The sequence below is a fragment of the Bombyx mori genome, chromosome 11 (genome assembly GCF_030269925.1).
Source record: "Bombyx mori chromosome 11, ASM3026992v2".
NCBI classification, from domain to species: domain Eukaryota; kingdom Metazoa; phylum Arthropoda; class Insecta; order Lepidoptera; family Bombycidae; genus Bombyx; species Bombyx mori.
In genome coordinates this window covers 2,779,044-2,800,387 of record NC_085117.1, presented here as the reverse complement: position 1 = coordinate 2,800,387, position 21,344 = coordinate 2,779,044, and the positions used below count along the sequence as shown (strand labels likewise).

Here is a 21,344-nt window from a genome sequence, read left to right as displayed (position 1 = left end):
GATCCGGCGAGAAACTTATTGGGCTGTATCAAGTCTGTTGGATGATGAGCGAATGGAAATGCGAGTACGAGTGCGAGCGAGATGGGTGAAAAGAAGGAGATAGTGTATATGCAATTATAGAAAACAAGAGACGACGTTTAGTTCAAATACTGATGCGTTTAAAATGAAAATTTGTATGCCAATTGCTGGCTGCACGATGCGGCGCATTGCGACAAGTGTGATTGTCCGTCATCATCATTATCATCTCAGCCTGTCTACTGTCCACTGCTGAACATAGGCCTCTCCAACTGATGTCCTAGGCGGCCGGTCCGTTGCCACTTGCATCCAACGTGACCCAGCGATTATCACCAGGTCGTCGGTCCATCTGGTAGGTGGCCGTCCCACACCGCGCTTAGGGTCCGTAGGGCAGTGTTATAAAAACTATCTCTTCCAGCTACCGGTTCGTTTTTATCTAGATCTAATTCCGACAAAAGATACGGCAAGTACGTTGCATTGTTTACTTATTTGCAACACCCACAATGGAAGAACTATGCGTTTTTTTTAATATTGCCCTTGTAGGCAGACGAGCATACGGTGACGGCTGATGGTGAGTGGTTACCGTCGCCTATGGACTACGGCAAGGCCAGGGGCAGAACCAAACCGATGCCTACATGCCAAGTCGCTGCTTCGTCTTCTTATCTAAAACCGTGAATGAGGAATATTCAAGGCTTTTACATCGTATCTGTACTTTTCTAGTTCGCTGATCAATCTTCCTTGTCGTCCTTGATTGAAGATCGCTCGGTTCCAAGATGGCGAGTCGTCCTCCGTGGCTAGATTTTCCGCTCCGTCTAGGTCCTAAAAAAAATTACGAGGGTACTTTGAAATTAAACACGCTTGCGACGTCGTTTGTGACTGAAATGCGCGATAACTTTAGAAAATGGCAATATACCTTCCCGTGGTTGTATTAAACAAGGCGACTAAAAGATTTATTTATTTATTTTGGTCTGATTATTACTAATTAGCCTTATATTACCAAAATTAGCCTATATAACCAAAACATTTGTAAGGTATTAATAATATTAGCTTAAGTATTATAACTTATAGAAAAAGCTACAAATCGCTGCAAACCATCATGGAATATATCCGTTTCAGGAGTATAGGCTAGCAAGTCGTTGAGTAGCGAGACAGCGTGAGTGTGTCGGAAAGTTAGTGGCGTGCTGAGTACGTGCGTGGCTCTAAGAAGCTGCCGCTGGTGACGCGCTCCTCCACACGCACATCCACGCATGTATCCATCAGGCACAAATAGCCACACTGATTCCAGTGCAGTAATTATGAGTGCAGGGTTTTTTATTTATTTATTGCTTAGATGGGTGGACGAGCTCACAGCCAACCTGATGTTAAGTGGCTACTGGAGCCCATAGATATCCACAACGTAAATGCCGCCACCCACCTTGAGATATGAGTTCTAAGGCCTCAGTTTAGTTACAACGGCTGCTTCACGGCAGAAATAGGTGGGGTGGTGGTACCTACCCGTGCGGACTCACATTACGCAAACTATAATTTTGCGGGTTTGATTTTTATTGCACGATGTTATTCCTTCACCGTGGAAGTCAATCGTGAACATTCCTCAAGTACGTATTTCATCAGAAAAATTGGTACCCGCCCGCGGGTCATTGGGATTTTACAAGTTATTGGGCGCACCGCCACTTTACACATTTCGGCCGTGAAGCAGTAATGAGTTGCGATATGAAAGGTGTAACAGCTGTTCTAAAATACACCCTTGTGATTAGATCCCGGATCGACCCGCATCGTTGGATACAAGCACACCGCCGTGTATTCATGGTATTCGAAGCATAACCGACTCGGCTAAGGCATTCGGCATAATTGAACTACTCACCATAACCTGGGTGGAGTATGGCAAAACATCGCCCTCGGTATGCTGTGATATGTTCCTTAATTCTTGGAGCTCATTGGCCTCGTCGGCTGTCGGGATGTCCGGATTGGTCCATATCGTGTAGACCTGATGGGAAATAAGTGTTCTCCAGTTTATTGGCTCCAATTATAGTAGGTAAATAAGACAGGCGCACCGCTGGGTGTTGAGCGATTACTAGAACTCATAGACATAAAAAGGCGGGTTGCAGCGTTTTTATAGAAGGGAGCCTTTTAATAGTGGAGATAAAATGTAACAGTTGCATTAGTACCACTTCCCTTTTCCTATACGACAATATCAGCCTAACATATTACCATTGAAACGAAAGCTCCATAGTGATACTGATTCGGTAGTGCAGTAGGCAACGCCCCAGACTACTGGTTAATTATTTGTGTGAAATGTGCTCTTTGTGTTGAATATCTATTGATATATACGGTTTTGCGGCTCACACGGTCACTGTAGAGGGAATCCTAGTTTGGGACTAGTTGACCATATGTGGGATCTGTGACCGGTTATTATTATTATTATTGTTATTACAATACCTTGAGTCTCTTGTCGACCAGCGTCCTCAGCGCTAGTGGCAACCTCTGGGGGTCGCCAGCTCCTTTATCGGTAATGACGAATAGGGCGCTGTCATAAGGCACCAATTTCGCTGCTGATGCCAAAGCCCTCATTGTCCCATCGCTGGCTGTGTCCGTGTGTACACCCTGGTGCGTTGAAATACGATATATTATAATACTTAGGTCACTTGAAGCAGCTATTTCGTTACGGATCCTCCCGATCCATTAACAGTGCTTTTAGGTACCTCAAGCACAGGTCACCGTCCCCGCCAAACCCGTAGCTTGCGATGAAGGATTCGACGAGTAAATTAACCGTCAGACACAGCCCACTGAGTTTCTCGCCAGATCTTCTCAGTGGGTCGCGTTTCCGATCCGGTGGTCGATTCGAATTGACAATTTTTTTTTTAATTTTTTGTAAAAAAAAATTTTTTTTTTCCTAATAAAAAGTATGTTTGTCCTATGTTACTTCTAATACCTCCAAGAATATGTGTACAAAGTTTCATGATGATCCGTTGAGTAGTTTTCGCGTGAAAGCGTAACCAACAAACTTACATTCACATTTATATATTAGTAGGGATTATTGTATCGTCATTATCCTTAATGCGCGTGCGAATTTCATCAAGTCAATCGAATGTCTGTCAGAATGTTTCTCTCAAAGAAAGATCGTACGCGAATTAATAGAAGCGTTTAAAAAAGAACACCTAAATGAATTTGTTTGTACTGTGTGTTTTATAGGTCCCTAGAGGTCATGGAAGGATACGTCGCAGCGTAAAATCGCACTTGGGTCGCGCGCTCGAAGTTTTAATTTTGCGTATCGATGCGCCTTTACCGTGTCTTAAAACCGCCACGCTACCTACCAGTAACATTCGACCTTACTCTCGAGAATGTAACTTAATGTATAACAAATCTTTTAGGATATAAACAGGTGTCTGTATCGAAATCGTACCGTATCTAAAGCGTTAATTCTCCGTGTCACGCAGTCAAAAGGCTGCAAACATTTGTTGGAAATGTAAAAATCTCGTTTCCCGCACCACAAAGACCCGACTAAAGACTTAAATCCGCGACCTTGGTACGTAGGTACGTAAGTAACGTAAAAATGCACCGAGACATGTATTATTTCTGTTCCGATATCACGTGGTATCGGTAACAAAATCGCATGCGATCGTCACGTAACGTTTTGAACGATAAACTGTATTGTTAGCATTGATGATGCCGTAAATAAGAGCTCACGTTAGAACTGCCACGAAATCAACGGCATCTCAAGGCTTTTTCGCTTGTCAAAGAGCTCTAGGATCGGACGCTTGACACATTCAACATCTTTTTATCTTGCCTATCTAACTGCCAGTAGTCTCGGAGAGGTATTCTGGCTTCATTCGGTGGGGGAGCTTAGCTCTGTCTCAGAGAACTTGCTAACATTAGGCCTAGCAAGAGCAGTGTCTCTCTGAATCTATCTATCGAAATCGCAACCCACTGAGAAGATCCTCCGAGAAGTTTCTGACGGCTGTTTGTAGTCTTGAACAGTATCGAGCTCATTTTTCCCGATGGTCTTCTAAAAAGCGACTACAGGTATTATCGGAGAATGGACGGCAGTTTTCCACCACCGTCCTGCTTATTTCTGCTGCGAAATAGGTTATACAATTGAGATTTCCTGCGCAGAGCCGCAAATAGGGTGGTGGCATTTACGTTGCGATGTCTTTTTGCTTCGTCAATCACTTAACATGAGATGGAGCATGAGTTGGGTCACTTATTTGAGCGATAAAACAAACAAAAAAACATGGTCCGCATTCTCTTCCACACTCCGCGCGTCCTCGGTAGGTTAATACTATCCAATAATAGGCATTCATTTAGATTCAAAACGCGTACCTGATATTTTAGCATGAGCTTGGATAGTGCTTCAGATACTTCGCGGTCCTTTGTCGAGGCCGAGCTGTGAAGATTGTGTCGCGATCTCCAGCTTATTCCTGTAAGAAAACAAGGCTTTTATACGGTAAATGAAAATCGAAATGCTTACGGCTCCAGAGATGGGTCTAAGATAGAGATATTACAGAATACAGTTAGGAGTTGAGTTTTTTTATTACTTGGATGGGTGGACGTGCTCACGACCCACCTGTTGTTAAGTGATCACCGGAGCCAATAGACACCTACAACGTAAATGCCGCCACCTACCTCGAGACGTAAGTTCTAAGGTCTCAGTGCTTTACAACGACTGCTCCACCATTCAAACCGAAAGGCATGCTTCACGGCAGAAATAAGCAGGGTGGTGGACCTACCCGTGTAGACTCACAAGACGTCCTACTACCAGTAAAAGTTGATTGAAGATTGGGTTTTTCTCTCACGATTCTTCTTTTTCTTCATGCTCTTGTTCCATATTATGTTAGACTGGCGCAGCATGTCCTCTTGTCAGCGCAGGGATTTGGCATGGGTCTTTGAGTTATTAATGATAAGGGCAAGATGAAGATATGTCAAATAATAGCCGGACGTTCGTGGACCTGTTCTATGGACCTATTCTATATATGTGCGTTATTTTCCCCTACCTATTCGCTGGTAATGTGAGGGGCTATTCTTTTTTTTAATATTTTTTTATTGCTTAGTTGGGTGGACGAGCTCACAGCCCACCTGGTGTGAAGTGATTACTGGAACCCATAGACATCTACAACGTAAATGCGCCACCCACCTTGAGATATAAGTTCTAAGGTCTCAAGTATAGTTACAACGGCTGCCCCACCCTTCAAACCGAACCGCATTACTGCTTCACGGCAGAAATAAGCGGGGTGGTGGTACCTACCCGTGCTGACTCACAAGAGGTCCTACCACCAGTAATGTTACAGTTACGCCCGGACGGGTGGGTGAGCTCACGGGCTCAACCTGAGAGAATTTGCCAGCACTGGCCCTAGCAAGAGCAGTGCTTCGCAAAATCCTCAATCGGCTACTAATATTTTTGTAACTTCGCTCTGATATCTTGTCCGGTACATTAACAGGATAGAAAATAATCCTATTTTAAAATTTATGCCTCGAATACTTTATATGGCATCATATTTCTATTCGCGAAATTGTTATTATCGAGACGAAAGCGAACAGCCCTGATTACGAAATCGGTTCTCAAAGTGTCCACTTTCTTTTTAATCGCTGTTTTTTTTCTTTTTCTTTTTCCGTTTCTTTGTCGCCGTCGTCTATGTGCCCACACCAGCCAGCCATTCGTTATTGGAGCAGAAAATTCATTTACATAACGCAGTTATTGCGTTCTCTCGGCAAGGTCGATGCGAGTGCGAATCTAGAAGTGTCTGTGTATTGTCATTTCAGATGTTTAAGATCGAACGTTGGTCCAACGTTTGGCATACGTGTAGCCAAGGGGACGGGGGCGTTGGCTTCATCGGTTTGAGGTTCGGTCGAGGAAATTGGAGGCTAGCGTCGATGGTTTTCTGTTTAGAATTGTAGGGTTGCCCAAATCTACAAATCTACATATATATCTCTTTAGGGCGTGAGGAGGTTAGTGGTGGCTTCGGAATTCGCCGACCCTTTCGCGACTGGGGTCCCGACAGATTCGGGGGGCCGATGAAAGTTTGCTTCGGGACTAACGCTAATTTATTACCTCTGCGAATTTGGTTTATACGCGACGTTGTTACTAATAGTTTTGATGTTAATCCTTTTTCATTTATTTGATAATTGATGCCTACGCTTCAGACGCTCGTGGTTTAATGGTTAAGACGCCCGGTCCACGCTTAAAACGCGGTTAAGACGCCCGGTGTATTCGGATCGAGCGATTTCCAGGGGTCGGCGTTCGAATCCCGCAAACGAGTACCGATTTTTGTAATGAAATAATTATAATTCGCGATTATTATAATTGGTCTATACGACTGAGATGTCTATTGGCTTTGTTAATCATTTAACAGCAGGTGGATCGTGAGCTAGTTCATCCGTTGAAGAAGACAAAAAGCCACCTCCGTCTCAGAACTTTTGGTGAAAATAATCGGATATCTACAGCATAGCTTGCACACCCTGTATCCTGTCGCACTCAGAGATTGAGACAGGACATCCAAATTTTGTGCTGTACTGGTTCATCCTTTGCCCTGGGAACGCAAGAATGCTCAGCTGCCGTATTGAACGGGATGCTGTTACCTATCCGGACGGGCTGTCAGTACGCCCGAACCTCAGGCAATAATCAGTTGAAGAAGTCAGTCCCTTTCGCGAGACGATCTTCTTTGTTGTACCGCAACCGATGCGTTTCTGTTTAGTATTCGCCTCACGGAATACGTCATGCGCGCATCAATCTATACTGTCCATTGTTTGTTGATTGTTGTCGTGTGTAGCCCTGTTCGCAAATTAAATCGCATACGTAATCAATGGCTAAGGGATTAAGTACTGAATCCGTGTGTGATGGTGATTAAATATGAAGCAAACGAAATGGGTATGCGATTTTGGGCTGCAAACGAAGTAAGCGTCGCGGCCTAGTAGATAAGACGGCTGGTCGTGTGCAGAGTTCTTATCGAGCGATGCGACCGTGCCTGTGTTCGAATCCCGCTAACAGGTAACGCATTTTTTTCAAATTAAAAACGTATCTGACATGTGCTCAATCTTCAACGATAAAGGAAATGAAGTCGTTTGGATGATGATGTTTGTATATGGTCCACGCACGGATGTCGATGTAACTAGCGAATAAATATATATAAATTTTTGGGTCCATTTAAATAAAAACTTATCTTTCCTTTTTTTCAGGTAAGTCCAAGTTGAGATATTCCAAGGGAGACAGAGGACTGATAAACTAGGTGACGAATGTAAGTGGAATTAAACTTTATCCTTGATATGTGATTGGTAGGATGTTTTCGTGACAAAAAATATAGAGAAATGCAGGATATTTTTTCCTACCTACTGCTAGTAACCTTTTTTTTAATTGCCCTTGTGGGCGGACGAACAAAGGGCCCACCTGATGGTGAGTGGTTACCGTCGCCCATGAACTTCAGCAATGCAACGGTAGGCAGACCCAAGCCGCTGCCCACCGTTAACCTTAAGAAGTTGTGCTTGCTTCACCGATGTTTTTTGCGTTTTTGTACGATTAAGTTGATGGCAGACGCGTGTAGCTTTGTCTGGCCGGAGATGCCGAGACAAAGAATAGCGAAATTTAACTTAATTATTTATTACAAGGATTACTAATTGTTTAACTGAACGCGGGTCGCGTTTCCGATCCGATGGTAGATTCAGCGAAGCACCACTCTTGCTAGGGCCAGTGTTAAAAAATTCTCTCAAATCGAGTTCGTGAGCTCACCTACCAGTCCCGCGTAGCTAGAATAGCCCTTTAATCTACCAGCAATTCCGATCCGATGGTAGATTCAGCGAAGCACCGCTCTTGCTGGGGCTGGTGTTAGTAAACTCTCTCAGGTCGAGCCCGTGAGCTCACCTACCCAACCGGGTGTTCTCGGAATAGCCCCTTAGCCTACCAGCGACTCCGATGAGGTAGTAGATACAGCGAAGCACCGCTCTAGCTGGGGTTGGTGTTAGCAATTTCTCTCAGGTCGAGCCCGTGAGCTCACCTACCCAACCGGGTGTTCTCGGAATAGCCCCTTACCCTACCAGCGATTCCGATGAGGTAGTAGATTGGGCGAAGCACCGCTCCTTCTAGGGCCAGTGTTAGCAAACTCTCTCAGGTCGAGCCCGTGAGCTCACCTACCGGTCCGCGCGTAGCTAGAATAGCCCCTTTGGCGAACAGAAATGTACCTGATATGTCGATGATGAATATTCGAGTTTGCGTTAGCGGCCATTAGATCAACGTATCGGCGTAGTTGATGTCCTTAACACGGATAATGACCTTGACAGTAATCGACTGCCGGCAGGCTGTGTCCGCGGGCAACACAAAAACTATGTTTCCATTGTGTTTGAAGTCAATTAAAAACGTTTCCGAGTATCTAATGATAATGAAGGGAATTATTGATCTATATATAATATTAGTTAGCTGCTACCAGCGGTCTTGCCCGCGCGGTCAAGGTTTCAGTGTGGTTTCCCGCGGGAATAATATGTTTTTTTTTGGGATTAAAAGTAGCCTATGTCATTGATTTAAAGATATTAATAAAAAAAAACCATCTGATTTCGTTGCTTCATTTTGACTTGAAGCAATGACAAACAAACACACTTACACATTAATAACATTTATTTTTCTCTTTTGTTTTAATGTCTCGTAGCGATCTGTTACAGTTAACAATGACCTATTCCTTTGGCTGATTTTAATCTTAATAGTGATATAAACAAAATCAGATGTCCAGTGACATCTTCATCTTTTATTGTAAGATTTAATTTCTACTAGAGGTCCGGCAGTAGTCGAAATTCGACTATAATTGGAATTGTAAGTTTGTACACTATTATGATTGTATTTATACTTCTATAATCACAAATTTCGCCAAGACTACTCTATAAAAATATATTAATAAAGACAAACAATATTTAATCTATTCTCAATTTGACCACAGACGTCAAGAACAAAAGTTTGACAATAAATAGTATGCATGCGTGTGTGCGTCAAATACATGGTATGTAGTGTGTGTAATGTTTTCTTTATTGATTTAATGTATCTTTTATGCATTATTTAAAAAAAATATTACCATTGTGCACTTCTTCTCTATATTCTCTATAAGTGCGGAAAATTTCATACTCCTCCGTCCGCGCAATTTTCGTAAAAAGGGATACAAAGTTTTTGCTTCACGTATTAATATATAGATTCGGTAAGGTAGGTATACTGTGCCTCCTTAATCTAGTAAACTGCACTGCTCCTATTATTACCAAAGACCAAAGAACTCGTGTCTCGAGTCGGGTGGAGGCATTTACGTCGTATCTATGGGCTCCGGTGACCACTTAACACTAAGTGGGCCGTTAGCTCGTCCACCCATCTAAGCAGTAAAAAAAGTGGTTTTAATCACACAATTTACGCACTTACCGTTTGAATCGTATCCAACAATAACAATGTCCGACACGTTGAGGCCCTCCGCGATGAGGTCGTTCCACACGGCCAGCGCCCTGCTCAACGCCATAGGCCTCAACGGCACCAGGACAGCTGCCGGCTGCCGCAGCCACGAGTCTTCGAGCCAACTTCTCAAAGTCGAACTTTTGTTTTTGTGAACCGGTTGGGTAGGGCCATTGAATTGTCTCCCCTCAGCCAAGGTCTGTTCAGCTGTGGATGAGTTCTAAATGCTTATGTTGCCCTGGTACCTTTTGATTAGATTTATACGTTAACTAGCTGTACCCGTCCGCTTCGCTGGGCATTTAAAATTAACATTATTATTTCTCATCCCCACAAAGATTCTCATCATTAACGCCCCCGCAACTGGTGTAGAGAGTCCAACACTCATATTATAATTAATTAGCCTATCCATTAAGTACATGTATTTTCTCCATGGATACCAAGTTTCAAGTTAATCGGATGCACGGTTCAGTAGTTATATCGGAACATCCGTAAAAACCACTGTAGATTTATATATTAGTATAGGCGAAAGCTTTTTTTTTTGTTTTCAATCAAAGACAGCTTAGTTTGTCAATAGAGAGGCATGTCTTTTAGACTTTTAACTGGACTATGAATTATACTCTGTTCGGGAAAGAGTTGTATGGTATAATGCGTTCCTGGTATTATTGAACCGATTCTCGGTAATGTGACAAATCCTTTTCGTTTATATAAATAACTCAGCGGTACAGTTGTTTAGATTTATGTGCGCCTGGTAATTGTTTGTCAATTATAAACAAAACAAAAATAGTATGGTTATAGTTTTATATTGGGTGTTAGGAGACCGCTTCCGAAAACGAAGATAGATGATAGTACTGATGACACCTTTGAATGATACGACAAAGAAAAACATATATAATACAAGTTCAGAATAAAAATATTCGAGTTAGTTTACCGAGCAATGACACCTGATCGTTGGAAGATCAATACATTTGTCGCTCATTGTTACAAAAGCATAAATTTACAAGTTTAAATCATATAAATCAGATGTTATGTCGAAATTTAGCAGCGAAAATTTCGTCCATATGTGCCCAAAGCCTTACCGACTTCATTAAACTTACAGCCATCGGTTTTTGGATTCCCCTGTCCGTCTACCTCCTGATCTCCATCCGATTCTGGTGCTTTAGAAGAAACGTAGTCATAGTCCTCCATCGCTCTCGTGGTGGCCAGCGAGGTTGTCTCCATCTGAAATGGGCATATGGACTCTGCTAATTATCTAGGTGCTAGGTTTTGCAGCAGGGTATTTCACTGAGCACCCATAATCGACTGTCGTCTGACCACAGCACCTTCACACTTGTAATTGATTAGGAGAACTGGTAGATGGCTATGGAATGAGCTCCCCTCTGCAGTGTTTCTCGAGCGCTATGACATGTCCTTCTTCAAATGAGGCTTGTGGAGAGTATTATGCGGTAGGCAGCGGCTTGGCTCTGCCCCTGGCATTGCTGAAGTCCATGGGCGACAGTAACCACTCACCATCAGGTGGGCCGTATGCTCGTCTGATTACAAAGGTATAAAAAAAAGGTGATAGTCCAGAGTAATGTTTGTTAATGCACCGTAAATATTAAGAGTGATTCATAACATAATTTGTCGGAGAACATAAGACTGTTATAGTGGAATTGATTTCATGTCAGTTTATTTAGAATTTTCTTCTTTTTTTGCCTGCCTATTCGCTGGTAGCCCAATTCAGCTACGCCCGGACGGGTACGTGAGCTCACGGGCTCGACCTGACAGAATTTGCTAACATTAGCCCTAGCAAGAACAGTACTTCACAGAATCTACAACCGGATCGGAATCGCAACCCACTGAGAAGATCCGGCGAGAAACTCAGTGGGCTGTGTCTATGGGTATTAAGAAGTACACATTTTCGTTGGGAACATATTACAAATTAAAATAGTTCCCTGTAATGTGAAGGAACTCTCCAAACTCTCAAATCTCTTTCGCAGAAGGTAAATAGCGCTAATAAGATAAGCAGATAGGAATATCGAAGCTGGTACATAGGAGAAATGGTCTGGAAACGCTAATTTCTTATCTTTTATTTTTTTATTGCTTAGATGGATGGACGAGCTCACAGCCCACCTGGTGTTAAGTCGTTACTGGAGCCCATAGACATCTACAACGTAAATGCGCCACCCACCTTGAGATATAAGTTGTAAGGTTTCAGTATAGTTACAACGGCTGCTCTGCCCTTCAAACCGAAACGTATTAATGTTTCCAGGCAGAAATAGGTAGGGTGATGGAACCTACCCGTGCGGACTCACAAGAGGTCCTACCACCAGTAATTACACAAATTATAATTATGCAGGTTTGATTTTTATGACACGATGTTTATTATTCCTTCACCGTGGAGGTCAATCGTGAAAATTTGTGAAGTACGTATTTCATTAGAAAAATAGGTATCCGCCAGCGGGATTCGAACACTCGTGCATCGCTTCAACACGAATGCACCGGACGTCTTATCCTTTAGGCCACGACGATTTCGATCTACTTCGACTTCTATATAATTGAATCTCATTACTTTAAAGAATTACAAGTAAAAGCTTTGGCTCAATTTGGCGGATTAATCCTAAGTCTTGAAGATTAAGTAGTTTTAAAGTTCGGAGGTGCAATTCTTGTTATTTGTGAAGACTTCAGTAGGTATATTCTCTCTGCCGTTTGCAAATAAGCGAGTGTCGTCTAAGATTTGTATGATGTACCCAAAGAGTTCTTCATCTATACCAATATAAATATCTACAGTGGTTTTTACGGATGTTCCGTTATAACTGCTGAACCGTGCATCCGATTGACTCGAAACTTGGTATCCATGTAGAAAATACATGTTATGGATAGGATAATATTTATATGAGTGTTGGACTCCCTACACCAGTTGTGGGGGCGTTAATGATGAGAATCTTTGTGGGGGGGGGTGAGAAATATTAATGTTAATTTTAAATGCCCAGCAAAGCGGACGGGTACAGCTAGTTTCAAAATAATACTGTTTCTATTTAGCATGAAATTAAAACCCTTATAAATTTGTGATGTCTATTATTTAATTTTGTTAGTGTTTTTATAATATTAAAAAGGACACTACAAAAAGTAAGTCTAATTAACAAAATCGTTTGTTTGTCCTTGTGATCCTGATTAGGTTGTCGGGTCAGAATAATAAAATGGTTGCATTCTCGTCGGACTGTCGGGTACCTGTGCAAATTTTCAAGTTAATCGGACACTTTGAAGTCAATAAAGATTACGTTAAATGATTTCATTTAATGTTTTTTTTCTTCCCCAACCTAGTCTAGTAACCTCGAGGGGTTACAATAGATTCACTGAACTAGTAGATGAACTCACGGGGCTTTAATCTGAGGACGTTGCTAACACTGGCCCTAGCAAGAGCAGTGATTTGCTGAATCTACTACCGGGTCGGAAACGCGACCCACTGAGAAGTTCCGGCGAGAAACTCATTGGGCTGTGTCTATGGGTTAATTCACTCGTCGAGCCCTTCGTCGCAAGCGACGGATTTGACAAGGACGGTGACTGGTAACTTTAACGTAGATGGATAGGACAAGCTATTAAAAATATAGCATTATACCCAAAACTGTCACGTATTGTGGCATATCCACGTCTTTCAACCCACAGACGTCCATTTCTGGACATAGGCCTTCTCCAAACCTCGCCACAACGATGGGTCCTGTGCCGCTTGCGTTCAGCGGATTTCCATGATCTTCAAAAGGTCATTAGTCCACCACCACTAACCCACGCTACATCTTCCGGAACGCGTTTGCAATTCGAGAACTTTACCGTTTTCAACCTCGAAATCCTTTGGGCTATATCGGTTATCGTGGTTCTCCTACGAATCTCCTCATTCCTCATTGTGGCCTAGAGAAGCTACGGATTTTTTGAACTTTCAAGACACGATTGCCTAACGGGTTCTCAGAACAATTTTCATATTCATTGAGCAGTCGATATTTCGACGCTGCTGCAACTGGAACTGGACGACTCCAGTATTCAGTCGTGGTACCCAAAAATGGACTAGAGGGAAGTTAGACAGATTTGTCTGATGAAGGCCCGTTAAGTAATAGTGACGTGTAATTCTAGAAGCTTTGCCAAGCGTCCTTCGATGCCTTCCTTGTTTATTTGTACAAACGATTCGAACACAAACCTTCTCATCAGCGTAAGTACTATTAAACACTTCAGTGTCTTCGTATATGACGTCAGATTCTTGCGTTACGTAATCTGGCGCTGTTGAAGTTTCCACTGGGTCTTCATAGTTCGCTGTATCGTTTCTGTAGTTGATGGAATCCGTCAGACCAGCAGCATCACCGTCTCCGGCGTCAGGCGAATCCAGGAAGTCGTCATCGTAAGATTGGTCATTGGCTTTTTGTTCTATGCCATCACTAACGTCATCTTTCCTCGTATCGTTTTCGCTTCTCACCAGCAAAATGTTGATTAATGTTAACAGAACTATTGCTTTCTTATTGGCATTCATTTTGGTATTGTTCGGTGTGTTCTTTTAAATGTCGTGGTGGTACATTGTTTGTTTTTGGTTGAACGATGACTAGGTTGTTAGTTTGGGGTATTGATTTCGTATGCAGGCGATCTGTGGACAATGGAAAAACGATTAGCACAAATTTTTTAGGGATTTCTCGAGGTGGCACGATTTATCTATTTATTATCTTCCTTTTTATTTTTATTGCTTAGTTGGGTGGACAATAGGAAATCTACAACGCAAATGCTGCCATCAACCTCGAGATATGAGTTCTAAGGTCTCCGTTTTTACAGTACAACGGCTGCCCCACCGTTCAAACCGAAATGCTTTACTCCTTCACGGCAGAAATAGGCAGGGTGGTGGTATCTACCCGCGCGGACTCACAAGACGTCCTACCACCAGTAAAAATTGATTGAAGATTGGGTTTTTCTCTCATGATTCTTCTTTTTCTTGATGCTCTTGTTCCATATTATGTTGGGTTGGTGCAGCATGTCCTCTTGTCAGCACAGGGATTTGGCATGGGTCTTTCAGTTATTCATGATAAGGGATAAGGGCAAAATGAAGATGCGCGCGGACTCACAAGACGTCCTACCACCGGTCCCACGATTTATCTATTTATTATCCTCCTCCCTTGTAATCTAGCATTATTATTCTCACAAGCCGAAACTCGACAAGTTAGCGATATCGGTCAATGCAATCAAAAGTCTAGATTTTATGAAAGGACTTAATAAAACTTGTTATGTTAATACGGAAAGCACGTTCGAAGCTGCCGAAGCGTTGCGAGATGTAAACAAATAAATCGTTATTCTTAATTCGGTGTCCACGCGTAATTCTATTCGTTAATGTGTGTGTAAATATTTTTGTGGCGGCGATTTAAGTTATAATGAGTAAGTTGCAATCTATATATTAATACGTGAAGCAAAAACTTTGTATCCCTTTTTACGAAAATTGCGCGGACGGAGGAGTATGAAATTTCCCACACTTATAGAGAATTTAGAGAAGAAGTGCAGAATGCTAATATTTTTTTAAAATAATGCATAAAAGATACATTAAATCAATAAAGAAAACATTACACACACTACCATGTATTTGACGCACACACGCATACATACTATTTATTTATTGTCAAACTTTTGTTCTTGACGTCTGTCGTCAAATTGAAAATAGATTAAATATTGTTTGTCTTTATTAATATTTTTTATAGGGTAGTCTTGGCGATTTGTGCGAATTTGTGATTATAGAAGTATAAAATACAATCATAATAGTGTACAAACTTACAATTCCAATTAATTATAGTCGAATTTCGACTACTGCGGGACCTCTAGTATTTATTAATTAACGTGGCAGTAAAACGAAACGCATTACTGCTTCACGGCAGAAATAGGCAGGGGATGTGGTACCTACCCGTGCGGACTCACAAGACATCCTACCACCAGTAATCACGCAAAGTATAATTTAGCGGGTTTGATTTTTATCAATAACAAGATGTTATTGCTTCACCGTGGAAGTCAATCTTTGTAAAGTACGTATTTCATCAAAAAAATTGGTACCCGCCTGCAGGATTCGAACACCTGTGCATCGCTACATACGAATGCACCGGACGTCTTATCCTTTAGGCCACGACGACTTCAGTCGCAGATTTCAATGTGCAGATGGAACTTAGTGGCAAAAACGTCAAAATACAAAAATGTAAAAGATACATAATGTAGAAACATTAATCAATAAACTAATGACCATATACAAGAAAATAGGATTCCATAATTTTAAAAATCAAATACATTTGCATTAAGAATTTATTGGCGGCCACACATTAATTATGTTTCAAATGACCGGCCAGTATTTTAAAGCGGCAACCTCGTTTGGTAAATTATTATATCAATGCGAAAGTGAGTTTGTTTGTTTGTCACGTCTCAACCAGTCAGTCGATAACCATGAAATTTTGCGTGCTCGTTGTCAAAGGTATCCTCCTCCTCTTTCTCCTCCGTGCGTCGCGTTCCTTAGTGCTGAAGGTCGTGACCTTTACAGAGCAGTTTTGTTTGAACTATATTTGTCTATTCCTTCCTGTCCTCTGCGCAGTGAATAGCGGCATTGGTGCTGGAGTCCATCATGTCGTCTTAATTTGATCGAACCAGCGAATGGGAAGGATTACGCCCATTAGGCCTCTTTCCTTCCAATTTGCTGATGATGACTAGACTTTTTTTATGCCCTTGTAGACAGACGAGCATACGGCCCACCTGATGGTGAGTGGTTACCGTCGCCCATGGACTTCAGCAATGCCAGGAGCAGAGCCAAGCCGCTGCCTACCGCTTAATACTCTCCACAAGCCTCTTTTGAAGAAGGACATCGAGTCTTTCGAGTCGTTCTTTTCTATTTCCTCGCAACGTGACCGAAAAACTCGAAAATCCTACGTAGCCATGTGATGGAGAGTCTTGTGGAAACTCTTAGTTCCTTTCAGGATTGATCCGCCGGTCCGATGTCAGAGGCACAGAAAAGGACAAAGGATAAATACATCGGTAGTTTTCGTCCAATAAAAAGTAACATTCCTAAGAGGTGTCCTTTAAATCTCCAGTAGCACGAAAAAGGCGTAGTCTAAATCTTCTCTAGTGTCTTTGGCCTTCAGCGGAGATATTCCAGAATTACGTTTGTAAAGGCGAAATGTGATCATTCTTCCCTGTTGAGCTTGGAGGAAGCAGCGATCTCTCTTGCTGTGCGTATCAAACCCATAAAAGCTTAAGAATTCGAGTAATTACTGGTGTATGATGCATTGGGGTGGGAGCAGCTGTACTGGTTCGAAGGGTGGGGCAGTTTTTTTTACAATTGAGAGCTGGTTCTCACCCTTTCTTGCTCCTTATGGAGGGCTCGCGATTCCCCCGATGAGAGAGTTATTTAATTTTGAACGCCCTTTCTTCTTCGTATAGTTATTTCTCATTATGGAGCGCTCGTGATTTCCCCGATAAGAGAGTAATTTATCTTTGAACACCCTTTTCTTCTTCGCGTATTATTTCTCATTATAGAGGCCTCGTGATTCCCCCCAATGAGAGAGTAATTTATCTTTGTTGATGCTTCTCCTTCATCGCCCGTTCTTGGCGTCGTGGAGAGCGTCATGTAGCTTGGTGTAGCGAAACCAGTCGGATCATTCGATAGGAAACTAATACCAGAACAGATAAATCTTCTTCTTCCCCCCAAACGTATGTGGAGATATACGACAGAAGATCTTCCATCGAGCGGCTGATATTGTTCGGTAAAAGTCACGCAGGGCGGCTTTGAATGTGTGAGAGAAAGAGAGTGCTAAGAAAGTCTTGATGGCAGAACGTCTTGTGAGTCCGCACGGGTAGGTACCACCGCCCTGCCTGTTTCTGCCCTTGAGACAGTAATGCGTTTCGGTTCGAAGGGTGGAGCAGCCGTTGTGCTGTAAAAACTGAGACCTTAGAACTCGTATCTCAAGGTAGATGGCGGCATTTACCCCAGGTCTCCACCCATGTAAGCATTAATGAAAGAAAAACAAAAGACTTTACGGAGTTCCGGTTACAACTGACAGTCGACGTCACAGCCAATGACATCGTAGCACGTGCGAAATCCGCATGATAAATCCGGGAGCTCATAAAAACTGCGAACCACAAACACATATACGATCTTCGCGGTCACAAAAAAAAGTAGGTACAGTCGATAAAAAAAGTGATCGTAAATATCTATATCTATTTATGTATGGAGTGAACATGAGGCTGTTTGGTTTGGGCGGCGTTTTTGCAAATTTTACATGAGTAGAGACTTAAAGTGTAAGATACAGAGAAAGAAAATCTTCAAATGTTTTTGAACGAAGTAAACTTAATTTTTTTTTTTTTGTAGTTCAATTAAAAACATCGGACGGTTGATGTCTAATACCAACTAAAATGGACCTTTAATTACAAAGATAAATGCTTCGGATGCTATAATATTTGAATCGGTAGCGATCGGTAGCGGATCGGTAATCGGTAGCGGAATAATATTTGAATCGGTAGCGAAACATTAAAATCAGACTTATTGACTTATTATCCGTTTATCACGATTGATTGTTATCGATATTAATTCGTGTAACAATTGATTACTATATGAAGTAGGTGTCGCGATAGATATCATAGAACGCAAATATGATGCCCTATTTCGTCACGCCCTAAACACGTCATTACGGATCCTCCCGATCGATTAACGGTGCTTTTAGGTACATCAAGCACCAGTCACCGTCGTCGCCGAACCCGTCGCTTGCGACGAAGGGCTCGACGAGTGAATTAACCCACAGACACAGCCCACTCAGTTTCTCGCCGGATCTTCTCAGTGGGTCGCGTTTTCGATCCGGTGGTAGATTCTGCGAAGTATTGCTCTTGTTAGGGTCAGTATTAGCATCACTCCGGTTTGAGCCGGTTGAGCTCACTTACATGTTAGGGCGAAGCTGAAATAGCCTCTCGACTATCAGCATAGGTAGGGGAAAAAAAAATGCCTGAATTACGCTAACGAAATTTAATTTTTGCATATATTTATATTGATATGGAGTAGTACTTCAGAATGAATAAACAATAAAATACTTAAATGCCTTTTCCGTTAGGTATATAATAAGAAAACAACATTTAAAGTACTTAATCTCTTTTAAAATTAATATTTTAAACAGTATACATATGATAAATAATTTCTTTATACTCAATGACAGACTTTTCACTACACGACACTTAACGACACTGAAGAAAAATTATTTTTAAAACTAAAGAGCTGTTATTTAATAAAGGTTTTTTCTTTAAGACGTGAAGCAAAAACTTTGTACCCCTTTTTACGTAAATTGTGCGGACGGAGGAGTATAATATTTCTCACACTTATAGAGAAGGGTGCAGAATGTTAATTTTTTATTTTATTTTACATAAAAATACATTAAAACAATAAATAAAAAACATTACACTCACTACCATGTATTTGACACACACACGCATGCATACGATTTGTTTATTGTCAAATTATTTCTTATTGCCTATAGTCTATGGTCAAATTGAGAATAGATTAAATATTGTTTGTCTTTAAATATTTGTCTAAAGTGCAGTCTTGGCGAAATCTGTGATTATAGAAGTATAATAGTCTTTGACAATAGAATCATAATAGTGTACAAACTTATAATTACAATTAATTATAGTCGAATTTCGACTATCGGGGGACCACTAGTATAATTATACATATAAATAAAATTGGAGTGTCTGTTTATAATATTGAAATAACTACTTTTTACTACATGCATAATAATATGAAATATACGGTACATACACCAAAATAACATTTTTTACAATTTTTGTTCTGTCTGTCTGTTTGTTCCGGCTAATCTCTGGAACGACTGGACCGATTTTGACTAGACTTTCACTCATAGGTAACTGATGATATAAGAAGTAACTTAGGCTACTTTTTTTTGACTAGATTCGCCCCGCGATGTCACCCGCGGTACGACAATAACCGCGGGTAACATCGCGGGACTCAGCTATCAGTAATAAAATTTAATGTTTCCGAAGCGAAGCGAGGGCGGGTCGCTAGTATTAAATACATTTGCATCATGTCGGTTCACCGAGAAATTTCTCCAGCTCGGTGGAATCCCTGTCTTGTTATACCTTCAACTGTCTCTTCATAGAAGAAAACAGGTTGTGTAGTGGTAAAAATTTTGTGTTACCGCGTCCAAAGATTTTTTTTTTTATTTCCCTTGTATATCTCGCAGATATGTAGATCTCGTCGGAGACGTGATTTTTATAATAAACGCACAAAATTAACGTTGTGTTTTTTAGTTCTATTAGGACCGTCGATTGAATATAAATCAGCTGCTGGCGGTAGGAACCTTCGCAAGTACGAGGGCGTTTCTTATTATGCACGCCTTTAGTTTTCCGGAGTGGTACGTGCGACTTTCTGTCTTGTTTGGCAGTTAGCATCATACGTCGATAGACTGACCAGGGTCGCCAAGAAGGACGCCCAGTCGGTCTGTGGTTTGAGGACTTGAATAATGAAAAAATACCCTGCAGAATAGTTTGAGATAATGCGGGTATATTCCTGTTTTAAATACGAAGGCCACAGAAGCAGGCTTCATCCTAATTGATCAGAACCGTGGCGTTTAACTTTTTGATTTATTTATTGCTTAGATGGGTGGACAAGCAAGTTACCGGAGCTCATAGATAAATCTACAATGTAAATGCGGTATCCTATCTTGAGATATGAGTTCTAAGGTCTCAGTTTTTATAGTACAACGCCTGCCCCGCCCTTAGAATCGAAACGCATTACTGCTTCACAGCAGAAATAGGCAAGGTGGTGGTGCCTACCCGTGTGGACTTACATGACGTCCGACCACCAGTAAAGCGTTTCCAGGGAAGGCACGATACGATCCGGCTTTTTCAGAACATTATGACATGTCCATTTTCAAACCACAGCTGAGAAAGAGCAGCTTTCAAATAAAACGGCCATCAAACCGTCTCAGCTAGAAAAAGTTGTAGGGTCATATAAAAAAAAACCAGTCGATTTGATAACCTCCTCGTTCCTTTGAAGTCGGTTAATGACGTATTACCCTTATGGGCTCGCGAAGTGCTTTTGCCTCTACCAAAACCAAAGCTCTCTTACGCTTGTTCGATAAATCGCCTAATATCAAAGCCTTGACACGATTTCTACTAAGGTTTTTCGATACAAATACGTTTTCAATTATCAGTTTAGATTGTCGTTTTGTGGTTTAATTTGCTCGCGTACCTACTTACTAATTTGGGTGGCGGGCGTTTGTAAATAGCACGTGTCTGGTCACGGTTGCCGTTCAGACGGAGGGGGAGAAAGAGGGGGGTGGAGAGAGGTACAATTTATTACACGTCAAAATACAATGAACATTGACTAAACTATCACGTTCCTAGTCACGTCTATAGGGTCCGAGGTCTGGCCCAAACATCTGCGGACCGGTCCCACATACCCCGCGTGTCCCCTAGGCGCGGACACCTCGTCTGAGGTTCGCCCCCCCTATTTCTGCAGTGAAGCAATAATGCGTTTTTTGAGGGATGGGGCAGCCGTTGTAACTATACTTGAGAGCTTAGAACTTATATTTCAAGGTGGGTGGCGCATTTACGTCGTAGATGTCTATGGGCTCCATTAACCACTTAACACTAGGTGGGCTGTGAGCTCGTTCACCCATTTAAGCAATTAAAAATAATGATTGTAACAACAGTTGTGTCGGTACACGGTTTGATAGCGAAAAGTTTCGATCAACACCTTAAGAAACTTTCGTTATCCAGCTGGGCTGGGGCCTTTTTTTTATTGCTTCGCTAGATGGACGAGCTCCTGGTGTTAAGTGGTTACCGGAGCCCACAGATATCTACGACGTAAATGCGCCACCCACCTTGAAATATCAGTTCTAAAGTCTCAGTGTAGTTACAATGGTTGCCCCACCCTTCAAACCGAAACGCATTACTG

General features: G+C 41.8%; 2 protein-coding genes across 7 annotated transcripts in view; one reads left to right on the top strand and one right to left on the bottom strand.

Moving 5' to 3' along the window:
• LOC101741044 (uncharacterized) overlaps window positions 1-21,344 on the top strand; it is a 90,317-nt gene that overhangs the window by 23,225 nt on the left and 45,748 nt on the right. The window lies entirely within an intron of this gene.
• LOC101744060 (uncharacterized) overlaps window positions 1-21,344 on the bottom strand; it is a 41,837-nt gene that overhangs the window by 14,839 nt on the left and 5,654 nt on the right. For all 4 annotated transcript variants that reach the window (XM_062670976.1, XM_062670977.1, XM_012692530.4 and 1 more), the window contains exons 2-8: window positions 13,581-14,018; window positions 10,510-10,633; window positions 9,389-9,622; window positions 4,333-4,430; window positions 2,452-2,616; window positions 1,877-1,999; window positions 715-834 (exon numbers count right to left, since the gene is read on the bottom strand). In XM_062670976.1, coding sequence (XP_062526960.1) covers window positions 715-834; window positions 1,877-1,999; window positions 2,452-2,616; window positions 4,333-4,430; window positions 9,389-9,622; window positions 10,510-10,633; window positions 13,581-13,907 — 1,191 coding nt within the window. In that variant the 5' untranslated portion in view covers window positions 13,908-14,018. The remainder of the gene's footprint in view (window positions 1-714; window positions 835-1,876; window positions 2,000-2,451; window positions 2,617-4,332; window positions 4,431-9,388; window positions 9,623-10,509; window positions 10,634-13,580; window positions 14,019-21,344) is intronic.